The following is an 18288-nucleotide window of genomic DNA, read 5'->3' on the forward strand; positions in this document are numbered from 1 at the left end:
GCCGACTTTTAAAGACCTAGGCTAGCTGTACAGTACACTCACGGACTATATAAGCCAAAACGAAGCGGTACGCCAAATGTCCCATCTTCTATCTCCTTCTAGAGAAAGGAATTGAGTCTTTGCAACAAACTCAAATTATCTAATCCCCAAATCTTTGTAGCCTGATGGTGTTGACCTTTAATATTTCAAACGTTGATTATTTGAACTAATAAAATTCATAGTTTGAAATATCAAGATCTACGTCATTGAGTTGCAAAGATTAGAAAATCTGAGCTTGTGGCAAGGACTCAATTCCTTTATGTGTATTTTGCAAATCCTTTAAGAATACGCAGTCTTTACATAATAACAGAATGGTATCTCTGACCCTAGATAATGTTTAATAATAGATAAATATTTGTTAAAAGGAATTTAGATTTTTCATCATTCAAAATACTGTAGCAGTAACTCTTCAACTAAGATGACGCAACTTGTTGCAATATAAAGTATTTTACAGAAAACTCTACTTAATTAATTTCTGATATTCAGTTCACGGGGCAAACTCTGTAATTCTTGATACTCCTTGTAAGAAACCTTCTCCTTGCTTCTAATTAAACCCTGAAAGTTCCAAACCTAACTCCCTCCCTCCAGAACCTAATAAAACTCGGAGATATGATGGTTTCAGTTCAAACAAATTATTCTTCTCCTCCTTTTATCTCCATCTGATGGAACAATTATTGAACCTGACATGTATGTTTGGAAAACTGATTAACATGTTATGTTGGATCTATTCCCCCTTCCAATCCTCCCCTTAATGACTCTCTTCCCCTTGATCCCCCCCCCTGATCTCGTCCTCGAATGACCCCCCCCCCCTCCTCCTACTCTCCAGCCTCCTGCCTAATTACCAGACAAAGGCGGGATATGGCGGAGCGAGGTTGGGAATTGTTTTGTCATGGACTCAGAATCAATACTGCACACTTACACACATTCACACACACACACAATATCCCCCCCCCCCGAAAGATATACGCGATTTTTTATTTACTAGACGCGTCGCGTCCATACAACGTCCATACAATTTATTCTAGCCCCATCCCCCCCTATTTGCAGAATTTTCGCAATAAATGCATTGTTTAACTCTAAGAGGACGGTTTCAAGGAGAATCTTCTTTCTATTAAAAGTTCATGACTAGAGTTGTTACTCAATCCAAGGAAACCAAGTTCAGATCTAGAAGGATAGTTTTAGAGATAATACTTTATTCTTCTTGATCCAAAAATTCAATAAATATCTGTTATTTTCACAAGAAATGCTAGATGAACTGCACCTATGACAATATTAGTTTGATGCTTTCAAGTAAAATAAGTCCTAACAAGTCTATCTCATCGAAAATGACTTCTGTTCTGATACACTGTTTTCCCCGCAAAGTATAGGATAAGGGGGGGGGATCAGGCCAAACCAAAAGATGACTCTGGGCTCGCCTCCGGGTTTCTATAATGATCAGGTTTCATTCTATTTATTAGAGAATACCCTGTCTAAATTATACCAGGGTTCAGTCGGTAATCATCAAATATACATAATTCATCGATTCATCAATAATATATTCATGCAGACAAATCATTACTGATTAGAAGATTAAACTTATCATTTCAAAATGTTTTTCATGAAGCAATCAATATTAATGGAGTATTTTTATATGTATATTTTGTTTTATTTTCCTTTCTACGAAAGCTTGTAATTATTTTCATAGATCGGAGAAAAGACAGTAAGTCCAAGCTAAACCTTTCCAAATGAAAGGTTGCATGCTGGACTGAAACCAGAGTTTCTAAGTTTTTTACAAATTCATCCAAAACCAGAAAATATGAAGATTTAAGAATTTAAATCTAGGATATGATCATTCAATACCACAACACGTAATCCACACTGGATATGGGGGTATAGAAGGAGGGGAGAGAAGGAAGATAGGAGGTAGAATGGAGATGGTAGGTTGGAGAAGGCAGGATGGAGATGGCAGAATAGAGAAGGCAGGATAGAGAAGGCAGAAAAAGGCGACAGGACGGAGAAGGCAGATAACGAAGGCAGGATAAATGAGGCAGGATGGAGGAGGTAGGATGAAAAAGGTAGGATGAAGAAGGCAGGATGAAGAAGGCAGAATGGAGAAGGCAGGATGGAGAAAACAGGATGGAAAAGCAGGATGGAGAAGGCAGGATGGAAAAGCAGGATGAAGAAGGCAGAATGGAGAAGGCAAGATGGAGAAGGCAGGATGAAGAAGGCAGAATGGAGAAGGCAGGAAGGAGAAGGCAAGATGGAAAAGCAGGATGGAGAAGGCAGGATGGAGAAGGCAGGATGGAGAAGCAGGATGGAGAAGGCAGGATGGAGAAGGTCGGATGAAGAAGGCAGGTGGAGAAGGCATGATAGAGAAGGTTGAGAAAGGCGGCACGACGGAGAAGGCCGATAACCAAGGCAGGATAAAAGAGGCAGGATAGAGGAGGTAGGATGAAGAAGGAAAGGATGGAGAAGGCAGGATGAGGAAGGCAGAATGGAGAGAGCAGGATGGAGAAGGTAGGATGTAGAAAGCAGGATTGAGAAGGCAGGATGGAGGAGGTAGAATGAAGAAGGCAGGATGGAGAAGGCAGGATGGAGAAGCAGGATGGAGAAGGCAGGATGGAGGAGGTAGGATGAAGAAGGCAGGTGGAGAAGGCAGAATAGAGAAGGCAGAGAAAGGCGGCACGACGGAGAAGGCCGATAACCAAGGCAGGATAAATGAGGCAGGATGGAGGAGGTAGGATGAAGAAGGAAAGGATGGAGAAGCCAGGATGAAGAAGACAGAATGGAGAAGGCAGGATGGAGAAGGCAGGATGGAGACGGCAGGATGGAGACCGCAGGATGGAGACGGCAGGATGGAGAAGGCAGGAGAGAGGAGGCAGGATGGAGAAGGCAGGATGGAGAAGGCAGGAGAAAGGGGGCAAGATGGAGAAGGAATGTGGCAGGATGCTTATAAGTAGGAGAGACCGAGTCACGTGGTTTATTAATTCATCCTTCTGTTTATCCACCTTGTGCAGGAATATTTACTCTGACCTGGGTAGTAGAAACATTCTAGATAGGTTTAGATAGGTTCTAGGTGGGCTCATGATCTTGCACGCAACCTAGCTCCGATACCGAGTCTGTAGCACGAACAAGGTCGTCATTATATCTGTTGTCGTCCATCATTATCCGTGACCGGTCCCGACCTTTACATTTCGTTCATAAACATTGACAGTAAACTTGTTTCACAAAACATAATTTTTCCTGGAGTTTAACATGAAATCTGAATAGAAAATATATTAATCGTAGGAGGTGATGTTCAGAAGAGGGGGGGGCCGGGGGGCGGGGGAATATTTGACGATTAAATTAGAAATGAGAAATAAGAAAACAATAAATGATTTGAATAACGATTTATTTAAAGGTGGAGATACCTGGATTGAAATTAGAAGTGAAAAAAGGAAAAAATTAAATAAATGAATTAAATAAATGAATTAAAGAATGATAAAAAAGGAAAAACAAAAATTTTAAATTAAACGGACTGTAAGCGTAATTTTAAATTAAAGGGACTGTATGCGTAATTCTAAATTAAAGGGACTATAAGCGTAATATTCTAAATTAAAGGGACTGTAAGCGTAATTTTAAATTAAAGGGACTGTAAGCGTAATATTCTAAATTAAAGGGACTGTAAGCGTAATTTTACATTAAAGGCATTGTAAGCGTAATTTTAGATTAAAGGGACTGTAAGCGTAATTTTAAATTAAAGGGACTGTAAGCGTATTTTTAAATTAAAAGGACTGTAAGCGTAATTTTAAATTAAAGGGACAGTAAGCGTACGTTTTAAATTAAAGGGATTGTAAGCGTAATTTTAAATGACCCTCCTTGCAAAGATGGCAATGCCCAATTCACAAAGGTACCTTTGGAACCCTTGTCTAGTCAATAATGTGGAAGATATTATATTTTTTAGGTTTAAAAGTGCATCTTTGCATGGAAGGTAACTTGAAATTTCGCATACAGTCCCTTTAAATTATTGAATGTGACTGACGGATGGGGTGGAGATATCAAATTTTCTAATCCTAATATATGTGCAACCTGAGTAGAATGTCATGTTCTAATGTAAAAATTAGAACATTATATCCAACTAACCTGTTGCTCTAACTTTTCATATTTCAAACTATGAATTCTGCTGGATCAAATAGGCCTGGATTAAAATATCAAATGTTAACATCATCAGGTTGCAAATATATTAGGATTTAAAAAATATAGTTTAAGGTGGGTAATAATCAGAATTTAAAGAGCCAGGGATTGTGCGAATGTGAAAAATTTGATCTCAATAATAATTGCACTGACCATGTCTAGATAAATACGGGGTAGTACCGACCATTCCTGTTTTGGTCAAGATCCACATGACATCGCCGCCATTTTTTTTTTGCAAATAGGTCGGCCCTGGATTTGAAAGATTTGCACTGGTTTGATCACGCAATGTTTTGACCCAGGCCACCTCTCTTGTACCAGAACTTAAGCACGGAGAAAATTGAATTTAGTAAAATTTTGTTTCTCAATTCTGAGATTGAGAGCATCATAGTTGACATTTAAAAACATGTTTTTGCCAAACCAATCTTCTTGCTCCAGGCTAGATAGTAGATACAGAATACTTGATTCAGCAAGAATTTAAATTTGCAAAAGAATGTAATGTTGTTGAATGTTTTAGAAATTTTGCACACTTAGTAGTTGAAAATTTCGTTGTTCCATTAATTTCTGACAAATCATTGCATGGTGTGAGTACAACATTCAAAATTTTGATTTAAAGTGCAGGGTTTAGGAGTTACACATAATTTTTAGTGACCCTCCATTTATTCAGTGGCATGTCCGATGTACAACATTATCCTTGTATCATCAAGAATGCTTTATATATCCAAAATTTTCACCTTGAAAATTGATTCTTATCAATTGTGGACTCTTTATAATTTGATTGGCGGATTTCAGCTTCAGAAAAAAAGAAGGAAATTGTTAGAATTAACAACTTTTCAATCTAGAAAAAATACGAAATCGGATCAAATAACGTTATTAAGGCTTTTATTCGGGCATGTTCTTTTTAAATATATGGAGGGTAACTTGAAATTACAACTACAGTCCCTTTAAACTTGAAATTACAACTACAGTCCCTTTAAACTTGAAATTACAACTACAGTCCCTTTAAACTTGAAATTACAGCTACAGTCCCTTTAAACTTGTTTAACAATAAATCTGATTATGACGGTCTACAATGTATTTGTTAAATTGTATCTTGATGTCTGAAATGTTGCTTCAAGAAACTGGTCCAAGTCCACGTAAAGTACGATGTTGATAAACAATCAATATTGGAAGATATTGCATTTCCAAATTTCATAATTTCCGAATAATTATTGCCTTTGTTTGTAACAGCTTTAATGGAAAAAGGTGGTTTATTATGCTACTGGCTTGGGAACCCAGCTTGCCCTGGAAACTAATGTTTCATATAAAAAGCTAATCCGCTTAATTTAAAATTCTAAAATCAAAAAAAGAACGATTCCGTGGTTCCTCAATCAAAACTGTACTGCGGTTAACTGTATAGATCTGAACTGCAGTAAACTGTACAGATCTGTACTGCAGTAAACTTACAGATATGTACTGCAGTAAACTGTACAGATATGTACTGCAGTAAACTGTACAGATATTTACTGCAGTAAACTGTACAGATCTGTAATGAAGTAAAATGTACAGATATTTCCTGCAGTAAACTGTACAGATCTGTACTGCAGTAAACTGTACAGATCTGTACTGGAGTAAACTGTACAGATCTGTACTGTAGTGAACTGTACAGATCTGTACTGCAGTAAACTTAACAGATATGTACTGCAGTAAACTGTAGCGATATGTACTGCAGTAAACTGTAGCGATATTTACTGCAGTAAACTGTACAGATTTGTACTGCAGTAAACTCTACAGATTTGTACTGCAGTAAACTGTACATATCTGTACTGCAATGAACTTTACAGATCTGTACTGCAGTATACTGTACAGATATGAACTGCAGTGAACTGTACAAATCTGTACTGCAGTAAACTGAACAGATATGTACTGCAGTAAACTGTAGCGATATTTACTGCAGTAAACTGTAGCGATATGTACTGCAGTAAACTGTACAGATTTGTACTGCAGTAAACTGTACAGATTTGCACTGCAGTAAACTGTACATATCTGTACTGCAATGAACTTTACAGATCTGCACTGCAGTATACTGTACAGATATGAACTGCAGTAAACTGTAGCGATATGTACTGCAGTAAACTGTAGCGATTTGTACTGTAGTAAACTGTACAGGAATGTACTGCAGCAAACTGTACCGATATGTCTTCAGTAAACTGTACAGATCTGTACTGCAGTAAACTGTACAGATCTGTACTGCAGTGAACTGTACAGATCTGTACTGCAGTATACTGTACAGATATGTACTGCAGTAAACTGTACAGATCTGTACTGCAGTAAACTGTACAGGAATGTACTGCAGTAAACTGTACAGATATGTACTGCAGTAAACTGTGCAGATCTGTACTGCAGTATACTGTACAGATATGTACTGCAGTAAACTGTTCAGATCTGTACTGCAGTAAACTGTACAGATCTGTACTGCAGTAAACTGTACAGATATGTACTGCAGTAAACTGTGCAGATCTGTACTGCAGTAAACTGTACAGATCTGTACTGCAGTAAACTGTACAGATCTGTACTGTAGTGAACTGTACAGATATGTACTGCAGTAAACTGTACAGATCTGTACTGAAGTAATTTGTACAGATATGTACTGCAGAAAACTGTACAGATCAGTACTCCAGTAAACTGTACAGATATGTACTGCAGTAAACTGTACAGATCTGTACTGCAGTGAGCTAGTATGGATGAAACTATATCACGAAGTGTATATATTGTGTAAAATGTTGATGCTTGTATCTGTGTCGGGGTCAGGACCCTGTTATGACCAAGTCTCAGGTCACATGCGATCCAACCTTATCCAACCCATCCTCGCTAAATTTAAAGTATTTTGCAAACTCTGGAATTTTGCCGAACCCAGCTGAGCTGTGAGAATACAAATCAACCCTTGACCTAACATCAGATGGATTAGAGACACTACAGGCCTAGATACATCAAATCAGGATACCAGGATACTAGGATACAATCTATACGGATACCAGGATACAAGTTCTACGGATGCCTGGATAAGTGTTCAACCGGTAACAGAATATCAGGATTTAAGGATAAATATATACTAGGATACAAGGATACAATTGGATCCTAAATCTGAGGACCTCGTTTAATAAAAAATATTTGATGATTTAAGAATAATTTTCTTGTTCTGCAGTTGAATGTATAGAATCGGAGATGAGATGCAGTAATATCAACAATCCTGCCAGAGTCTACTCCCAGTTCTGCTACTCTGGGGTATAGAGCAGGGATCTGAATCCCCTTTAATCCTGATTGATATAGTTTCTGTAAAGACTTATCATCACTCATCCCTAGCGTAGTGTTTAGATTTCAGAGTTTCACGCCAACCTTTATCTCGAGGTAAAAGCAGGAATAAAAACTTTGAAAAATGTTCCCTCAGATTTCCTGTGACAGACGTTCTTATCTTGAAATATATTCTATACTTCACCCCCATCCTTCCCATCATATCAGGGGCAACTTAAACACCAGATATCCCCCTTTCCTTCCAATTCTTCCCATCATATCAGGGGCAATATAAACACCAGATATCCACCTTTCCTTCCCATTCTTCCCATCATATAAGGGGCAATTTAAACACCAGACATCCCTCCTAACCTCCCAGGGGCAACTTGAATACCAGATATTCTTTCTTTCTTTCTCATCCATCCCATCATTTCAGGGGCAACTTAAACACCAGATATTCCATCTTTCCTTCCTACCATTTCAGGGGCAACTTAAACACCAGATATTCATTCTTTCCTTCCTATCATTTCAGGGGCAACTTAAACACCAGATATTCCTTCTTTCCTTCCTATCATTTCAGGGGCAACTTAAACACCAGATATTCATTCTTTCTTTCCTATCATTTCAGGGGCAACTTAAACACCAGATATTCCTTCTTTCCTTTCTATCATTTCAGGGGCAACTTACACACCAGATATTCATTCTTTCCTTCCTATCATTTCAGGGGCAACTTAAACACCAGATATTCCTTCTTTCCTATCTATCATTTCAAGGGCAACTTACACACCAGATATTCATTCTTTCCTTCCTATCATTTCAGGGGCAACTTAAACACCAGATATTAATTCTTTCTTTCCTATCATTTCAGGGGCAACTTAAACACCAGATATTCATTCTTTCCTTCCTATCATTTCAGGGGCAACTTAAACACCAGATATTCATTCTTTCTTTCCTATCATTTCAGGGGCAACTTACACACCAGATATTCATTCTTTCCTTCCTATCATTTCAGGGGCAACTTAAACACCAGATATTAATTCTTTCTTTCCTATCATTCCAGGGGCAATATGAACACCAGATATTCGTTCTTTCCTTCCAATTCTTACCATTATTTCAGGGGCAATTTAAACACCAGATATCTATTCATTTTTTACAGCAACCTTTCTTTCTTAATCAAATATTCAAGTTCTATCTAAAAATCAATAAATACATATTTACGTTATATATTAAAAGGTTTAACACCAATCTGCTGATTTAAAAGTAGTTAAGTTTAAATACTGATGAAAGCAAATTGTAGTTCTTTATCAATGTTGTACTCTCGGTCCCCCCCCCCCTGCTTGAATAATCCCCAGGTTTCTTATCATCTTTATGGAATGTCATAATCTTTTCTATCAAGGAGGGGTCTGTAGCCTGCACTAGGGGCTCCTAGATAGAGTGGAGGGGTGTTGTCTACACTATAGGGTCTCCTAGATAGGACGGGTCTGTAGCCTGCACTAGGGACACCTAGATGGATAGGAGGGGTCTCTTGTCTACACTATAGGGGCTCCTAGATAGGAGGGGTCTGTAGCTTGCACTAGGGACACCTAGATGGATAGGAGGGGTCTCTTGTCTACACTATAGGGGCTCCTAGATAGAAGAGGTCTGTAGCTTGCACTAGGGACACCTAGATGGATAGGATGGGTGTGTTGTCTACACTATAGGGGCTCCTAGATAGGAGGGGTCTGTAGCCTGCACTAGGGACACCTAGATGGATAGGAGGGGTGTGTTGTCTACACTATAGGGGCTCCTAGATAGATAGGAGGGGTCTGTAGCCTGCACTGGGACACCTAGATAGATAGGAGGGGTCTCTTGTCTACACTATAGGGGCTCCTAGATAGGAGGGGTCTGTAGTCTGCACTAGGGACACCTAGATAGATAGGAGGGGCGTGTTGTCCAAACTATAGGGGCTCCTAGATAGATAGGAGGGGTCTGTAGCTTAAAGTACAAAAAGAGAGCTGAGGGGAGTGGAAGACCAAAAATTCCGAATTACGAGAAAAGTTTAAAAACCTTGTATTCTGGATACTCGGAGTAAACGAAAATGTTTGATCAACCTGTATCCTAGATTAGATAAAATACTCGGAGTAAATGAAAATGTTTGATCAACCTGTATCCTAGATTAGATAAAATACTCGGGGTAAATGAAAATGTTTGATCAACCTGTATCCTAGATTAGATAAAATACTCGGAGTAAATGAAAATGTTTGATCACCCTGTATCCTGGATTAGATAAAATACTCGGGGTAAATGAAAATGTTTGATCAACCTGTATCCTAGATTAGATAAAATACTCGGAGTAAATGAAAATGTTTGATCAACCTTTATCCTAGATTAGATAAAATGCTCGGAGTAAATGAAAATGTTTGATCACCCTGTATCCTGGATTAGATAAAATACTCGGAGTAAATGAAAATGTTTGATCACCCTGTATCCTGGATTTGATAAAATACTCGGGGTAAATGAAAATGTTTGATCACCCTGTATCCTGGATTAGATAAAATACTCGGGGTAAATGAAAATGTTTGATCACCCTGTATCCTAGAGTAAATTATACCTAGATTGGAGTGTGCCGTGACCAAGATAATGAAAGTATCATTATGAGAATATGAACTATTATCAAAATATTTAAGTTAATATTCTAGAATGATGTTTGCAAAACATATAAGTCTGGTATTTAAGTGTAGAGAGCCCCAGGGTAACTTGTTCCGTGCGCTGGACAGTGGAAACGGTAAATATTAATTTTTAAACTCGGGAAAATTATTCAATTTAAATTTTTTAGATTTTTTTCTCAAATTTTTGGATTTACCAAACAATTATTGATTCAAGTTTTATCTTTAAGTTTTGGTTTCTCCTTCATAAGTTTCAAACTTTTTTGATGCCGTCTCCTGCAGCGCAGCCTGGACAGGCACATTTGTCAGATCCTTATCTGGACTGGTCTTAGGTCTCAGATCTAGTCCCCCCCTCCTCCACAGCTCCAGGTCTAGTCCCTCCTCCACAGATCCAGGTCTAGTCCCTCCTCCTCAACCCCAGGTCTAGTCCCTCCTCCACAGATCCAGGTCTAGTCCCTCCGCCATAACCCCAGGTCTAGTACTTACTCCACAGATCCAGGTCTAGTCCCTCCTCCATAACTCCAGGTCTAGTCCCTCCTCCACAGATCCAGATCTAGTCCCTCCTCCATAACTCCAGGTCTAGTCCCTCCTTCACAACTCCAGGTCTAGTCCCTCTTCCACAGATCCAGGTCTAGTCCCTCCTCAACCCCAGGTCTAGTACTTACTCCACAGTTCCAGGTCTAGTCCTTCCTCCACAACTCCAGGTCTAGTCCCTCCTCCACAGATCCAGGTCTAGTCCCTCCTCCTCAACCCCAGGTCTAGTCCCTCCTCCACAGATCCAGGTCTAGTCCCTCCTCCACAGATCCAGGTCTAGTCCCACCACCACACTCCAGGTCTAGTCCCACCTCCACAACTCCAGGTCTAGACCCCTTCCATCTAATTCCAGGTGCTCAATACATACAAAAAAAACAGAAGTAACAGAAACGACATGAAGACAAAGTCTGGTCCTGTCTATGAAAATTTCTGTTGTAAATGAATTATAGATAACTATTGAAGAAAAGATAAAAGGATGAAAGGATGAAAGGATGAAAGGTTTTACAAATCATGTCGCGTCTTCCATATTGGAACTTTTCTCAAATATATTTTACCTTTTGTCGGTCATTCGTGAGATTGTCATTTTGTATGAGGAGAAGAATTGAATTTATGTCGTCATGACACAACCATTTTTATATAAGATGTCTTCACCTTGATTCAACAGTTTACAGGGATATATATATATTCTTTAAATATAAACCTTCTCCAGGTCCTGGATTGACCAGCATGTGGAGAAATAAATATTTAAAGAATTATTATCGTTATTTATCCTTGAATTTATCTGAAATATAGTGATAAGTCGAATTTCTTTGAGTCCCTAGATGAGACTTTAGGATGAGTTCACTCTTGTTTGGAAACTTCTTCACAAAACTAAATTATAGTTTTCTTAAACATTAATAAAGATTTCACAAATGTGATGCAGGATCTTGATCAAGGTTTGATGATCTGCCAGTGTATCAACATTCAAATCGAATAAACTATATTTTTTTTTCAATTTGTACGTATGTATACCCAACATTTCAATAATAATGTCTAAAATTATTACTAAAAAACATCCAACCCCAGTCACCCATCATACGTTGTCTGCTCTTGTGCTATGATATAAGATCTAGACTTCAGAGTGACAGTGCCAGGATCCGTCCTGATTGGTTCAATACATCGCTAGGTGACACTGGTGACGCTCCTGATTGGTGGATTCAAGAAGCGGGGGACATATGGAGACACTTCTGGTTGGTGGACTCTGGCGGCAGTTTGAGGACATCAGCCGTGACAATACAGAACATTAAAGTAGAAAGTTGAAGGGACATTAGTGACTTCATTTTTAGAGTGACATCCACAACAGAACCTGAAGAAGCTTTGTCTAATCATGAATGCATAAAATATCTAGCGGATTTCTGCTTAAGAAAAAATTGAGAAAGTTTTTTTAGAATTAAACTCTTTTGAAGTAATAAATATTTTTCATATTTGATCAGATTTAGTTAAAGGGTCAAAGGTACTGTTGTGAATCTTTTAATGAAAGGTCACTCCGTCACGGCACACTAAAGTAAGTTGCACGTAATAAAAGATAAAGCACCCCGAACTAACCAGAGAGAGAAGCATTCGGTTTCTTCTATATTTGAAATCAAACGTGTTTTCGTCTATATTTCTACAATCTTTAAACTTACGGATTTGTATATTTTATACTTTTCATTCAAAATGTTTATGCCAACAAAAAATTATTTCAGAATAAAGGCTATAAAATTATGTATATGGGGTCAAATTGTGATCGAAAGTCACAGCTTTCTGAAATACTGACAGAACCGTTAAATCCACGTGAAAGATTCAAATCATATATGTTATTAATAATAAATCCTCCTATTGAAGACTTATTTTTAAAAGAAGAAAACTGTTTGAATATCTCAGATGTAACCGAATAAGCTTGCTTCCTGTTCGTTAAATTAAAACTGGAGGAGCTACAAGGTAGCAAAGTGTTCCCAGTAATAACGTCGCATACATTTGACCTTCTCCCTCACTGTCTAGTTCACAGTGGCCGTTTTACTGCATAATTCGACATTTGATCATTTGGAATTTTTGGAACATCTTTTTCCGAGTGGCATGTCCTATTCACAACTGTTCCATTTAAAATTTTGTCTGAATAAATATGTAAAAGATAACCTTATTTTTCTTGCCAAAAGTTGATTTTTTTCCACTGTAGTGGTTTCTCTGTTGCTTAAGTGACTTATGGATTTATGCTACAAAGACAATGAAGGAAACTGTGATAATTCAACCCTTTTCAACATAGAAAACTAGGATATAACACACTTTAAAATATGCTTGAGGTGGCTGGCTGGAAAGTATATTGGATTTTAAAACTCATCCTAAAAACAATATTTTTCGAATTATTTATTATTATTATCATATCTTTCTTCTCAAAAGTCAATGTATTCAGAAAACAATGGAAAAATCTTACAATATAAATTATACATGTGTCATGAATGTTTCCGGCATTTCAATTTATTTCTCTGAAACGAGAGTTCTACAAATCTGCGTAGAGTCTATGATTACCCACGAGGTTTCGTGATTTAAGATTTAAAAATTGGATAAGAGGTTTCGTGACCTTTTCAATGAAATTAACTAAAATAATAGATATGCATCAAGCAATGTATATTCTAGGAAAATTTTAAGTGAACTGTGTACTTACAAATGAAATAAATAATCACTATTTAAATGTGTACTCACCAGAAAACTGTGTGCTCTCTAGTAAACTGTGTACTCACTAGTAAAATGTGTACTCACTAGTAAACTGTGTACTCACTAGTAAACTGTGTACTCACTAGTAAACTGTGTGTAAACTGTGTACTCACTAGTAAACTGTGTTCTCACTAGTAAACTGTGTACTCACTAGTAAACTGTGTACTCACTAGTAAACTGTGTACTCACTAGTAAACTGTGTACTCTCTAGTAAACTGTGTACTCACTAGTAAACTGTATACTCATTAGTAAACTGTGTACTCACTAGTGAATAGTGTACTCACTAGTGAATAGTGTACTCACTAGTAAACTGTGCACTCGCTAGTAATATGTGTACTCACTAGTAAACTGTGTACTCAGTAGTAAGCTGTGTACTCACTAGTAAACTGTGTACTCACTAGTGAACAGTGTACTTACTTGCAAAAACTGTGTTTTGTAAACTGTGTTGCATGGTGTACTGTAAATTGTGTAGTGTAAACTGTGTACTGCAAACTGTCTACTGTAAACTTGTGTACTGTAAACTGTGTACTCTGTATTATAACTATCTACAGGTTTCTAATTCAAAGTATAGAAACCATTATCTGTCAAAGAAAAATATTATTCATGAACTCAATAAAATGGTTTAACAAGGTCTCTCACCCTGCACTGTATTCCCTACAGCTTGGTTAACACCCTTATTACCTTACAAAGTTACAATACACAAAACTATTAAGATGAACGAGAAGAATAAAGGGACTGAGGACGTAATTTCAAGTGACTCTCAATTAGTATATTCTATGTAGTGGAATAGGAACAGATATTGTAGAGGAGTTGGAAATGGTATTGTAGTGGAGATGGGAATAACAGATATTGTAGTGGAGTGGGAACTGCAGATATTGTAAGGCATGGGAAAAAGATATTGTAGTGGAGTGGGAATTAAGATAAATTGTAGTGAGTGGGAAATAATAAATAGGCATGGGAAAAAGATATTGTAGTGGAGTGGGAATTAAGATAAATTGTAGTGAGTGGGAAATAATAAATAGATATTGTAACATATAATGGGAACATTTATTGTAGTGGAGTTGGAACAGATATATTGTAGTGGAGTGGGAACAGATATATTGTAGTGAAGTGGGAACAGATAAATTGTAGTGGAATGGGAACATTGTAGTGAAGTGGGAACAGATATTGTAGTGGATTGGGAACATTGTAATGAAGTGGGAACAGATATTGCAGTGGAGTGGGAACAGATATTGTAGTGGAATGGGAACAGATATTGTAGAGGAGTGGGAACAGATATTGTAGTGGAATGGGAACAGATATTGTAGTGGAGTGGGAACAGATAAATTGTAGTGGAATGGGAACATTGTAGTGAAGTGGGAACAGATATTGTAGTGAAGTGGGAACAGATATTGTAGTGGAGTGGGAACAGATATTGTAGTGGAATGGGAACAGATATTGTAGTGGAGTCCGGGAACAGATATTGTAGTGGAATGGGAACAGATATTGTAGTGGAATGGGAACAGATATTGTAGTGGAGTCCGGGAACAGATATTGTAGTGGAATGGGAACAGATGTAGTGGAGTGGGAGCAGATATTGTAGTGGAATGGGAACAGATATTGTAGTGGAATGGGAACAGATATTGTAGTGGAATGGGAACAGATATTGTAGTGGAGTGGGAACAGATATTGTAGTGGAATGGGAAAAGATATTACGTAGAGGAGTGGAAAATGATATAATTCGTCGGTCTTTCCTCCTAAGTCGTACCGAATAATAAAAATAAAATAATAAAGATTAAAAATTAAAAATTAAAAAGACGACATTTTGAAACATTTGTGATTTACGTCGATTGTCTGCTAGTTTACAGTACACTCTCTTCTAGGTTGAGCCAGTTGGCAATATATTGCGTCAAAACATATTTTCCAACATACGCTTCTACGCTGATGAAACTATAGCGTCGCGTTGCTTAACTATAATCGCGTCGATGCAAATGACGAGAAAGGTTTTTATTTTGGTGTAGAAATTCCTGTCAGAACTAAATGGAAATTTAAAAACGTAAAGGTTTCCATATTTTCTAAATTTGATCTCGTCAAAAGCTGCAGTAAAGCAGGGTATATTCCTAGAGAACGATTTTTGGACCCCCCCCCCCCCCCCCCCCCCTCCTATCAATTTTGTACATGGGTCTGACAGGAAGTGTCTTAACTTGACCTAACCTGTGGCCGCAGCGCTCGGCCCAGAAAGTGTCTTAACTAACCTAACATGTGGCCGCAGCGCTCGGCCCCTTAGCCCATCTTAGCCGCAGCGCTCGGCCCAGAAAGTATCTTAACCTAACCTAACCCTAAATAACAAAAAAATAAATAATAATAAATTTGCTGAAAAAGAAATGGTCATGTACAAAATTGATAGGAGGGGGGGGAGGGGGGGCTGGGGGGGTCCAAAAATCGTTCTCTAGGACAGACCCTAAAGCAGTACAGCAGTACAGTGAGTTTTTACGAAGTCACAAAAATCACAAATCAATTTATTAGATTATAGTGAACTTTATTTTAGCTTGATCCAGTGTTAAAACACAGTTTTTTGGTACCTAGTTTAAAAAAGAATGTCTACTGGTATGAAATAAACGGTATATTCCTAGAGAACGATTTTTGGACCCCCCCCCCATCTCCTATCAATTTTGTACATGGGTCTGACAGGCAGTTTCTTATCTCAACCTAACCTGTGGCCGCAGCGCTCGGCCCCCTAGCCTGTCTTAGCCGCAGCGCTCGGCCCAGAAAGTGTCTTAACCTAACCTAACCCTAAATAACAAAAAAATAATAAAAAATTTGCTGAAAAATAAATGGTCATGTACAAAATTGATAGGAGGGGGGCCTGGGGGGGGGGGGGGTACAAAAATCGTTCACTAGGACAGACCCAAAAAAACATGTGAAAGTTTTCCAGTTATTTATTTTTAGAGATTAAAAAGTGAAATTTTAAAAGGGTCAGTCTCAGAGAAGACTTTTTGGACCCTGGGTCTCTTCCTTCCTTGCAAATTTTTTACACAACTTCGATTTTTGTTACGTATTTTAAAATTAGTGATATTCATTTGTAATTTCTTCATGTTTGGTTATGAATTAAGGCAATTGCCGGGCCGAGCGTTGCGACCAGGGCAGACTAGGGCCCCTCCTATCAACTTTGTAAATGACCAATATTTTTCAACCAAATGATAAATATTTATTTTGTATTATTTCAGGGTTAGGTTATGACAGTTTCTTTGCCGAGCGCTGCGGCTATGACAGGCCAGGGGGCCGAGTGCCGCGGCTATGACAGGCTAGATGGCCGGGTGCTGCGTTTAGGCTTTTAGCAACGACATTAAGAATTTCTATTTTTCAGATTAATTCTTACCTCTGACCAGCCTTCAGGTTATAGTTGAAGGATGGGTCCTCTGGACCGAGGTTTGTATATTGTAGAGGCGGAGATATCCGTCCTCCTAACCTCTATGAGAAGAGGAAACCTCTGGAGTTCGAACACTAACCAGGACGCAAACACGGAGAACTTGATCAAAGAGTTCTCCGCTCTCAAGAAGTCCCTCGGCACTGTCAACAGCTTCTCTGAGCTGGACACCGTTGAGTTCCTGATGCCTTTCCTTGACGTGATCAGGTCCGAGGATGTTACCGGTCATGTGACCGGGCTGGCTCTAACGGCGGTCAATAAATTCCTGGCTTATGATATGATTGGTAAGCTTTAAATTTTGGCTAGACATTTAAAGTTTTTTCTTTCTTTTTGAATCTGAACAATTCTGTAACTTTTAGTTGCTTATTTTGTGAACCCCAAATGTAAAGCTCAAATACAAATAACTTTTCTGGGGGTTCCACTTGATATGATTTGAACTAAATAAATCTTTAAGTGTATCGTTGTGCATGCAGTTTTATTCGTTGTGTTACTTTCTCTTTTTTTTGATGCTACGGTTTTTTTATGATGTAACTTTTTTGGTTTTAGATGCTGACAAACCCAATGTGAGTAGTGCAGTCGAAAATTTGGCCGATGCAGTCACACACGCAAGGTTTAGTAGTTAGTTTAATTTATTTATTTTTTTATCATTAAGATCAGATTTTGATCTTTATATATTTGTTCTTTAACATCGGATATTAGTTTAATACTTTTTATCACAACGTGTTACCTGTTAGGTAAAGTAAATGTAAAAATTAAGCAAAATATTCCGAGTTGAAGTCTCATTTTTCAATATACTAAGAAATATGTCCTTTTGGTCAAAACACTAAAACAATTTTAATTTTGTCTTTTAATAGCCAACGGCATATTGAGTTAAAAGTAAGTATGTTAGTCCAAAGATCTCTATTTAATGGATCAGTGTTGTATATATTGCTCAAACGAAATAACAATATTAATACCAATCTGCAACTCTACTTCATCCTAGTTCGGGCGAAGGTTAATTAATAATAGGGCCCTGTTGTAAATCGATCATGTTACTTTAACTTACGTTCACAATTATTTTGATGTACAGGAAAGTCCTTTATATAGGATCGTAAACCATTGTGAATCGGGCGAACTTTATCTAGAACTATTTTCTATAGAAATCTATCAGATTTGGTTTACAACCTTGTGCTTTAGATGAACAGATAATGATATTAAATGTTAAGGTTTGTTGGAAGTGACCCTGGGTCTGACGAGGTCATCCTTCTCAAGATTCTTGACGTCCTCAAGATCTTAATTCTCAGCAAGGTCGGCCTCCTCCTCACTAACGAGAGTATCTGTGAGATCATGCAGTCCACACTAAGGTACATGAAAGCAAATACAGCACATCCTATTATATAAAGCTGTGATGTATTTACGTATATATACTATATATGTCTCAAGCATGCTCAATCTGCATCCTCGAAATATCGTCCTCCATTGGAGTCCTTAAAGTGCGTCCTTTGAGTTTTCACTATTGAGACTGCCTCATTAATG

General features: G+C 37.9%; 1 protein-coding gene across 1 annotated transcript in view; it reads left to right on the forward strand.

The window, feature by feature from the left end:
* The first annotated feature begins 16689 nt into the window (after window positions 1-16689).
* The window catches only part of LOC111708504 (Golgi-specific brefeldin A-resistance guanine nucleotide exchange factor 1), a 40537-nt gene continuing 38938 nt past the window's right edge, over window positions 16690-18288 (forward strand). Inside the window, exons 1-3 of the mRNA XM_023481907.1 lie at window positions 16690-17057; window positions 17320-17383; window positions 17979-18116. Coding sequence (XP_023337675.1) covers window positions 16757-17057; window positions 17320-17383; window positions 17979-18116 — 503 coding nt within the window. The 5' untranslated portion in view covers window positions 16690-16756. The remainder of the gene's footprint in view (window positions 17058-17319; window positions 17384-17978; window positions 18117-18288) is intronic.

This window comes from Eurytemora carolleeae, unplaced genomic scaffold (genome assembly GCF_000591075.1).
Source record: "Eurytemora carolleeae unplaced genomic scaffold, Eaff_2.0 scaffold38, whole genome shotgun sequence".
In the NCBI taxonomy this organism is placed as follows: Eukaryota; Metazoa; Arthropoda; class Copepoda; order Calanoida; family Temoridae; genus Eurytemora; species Eurytemora carolleeae.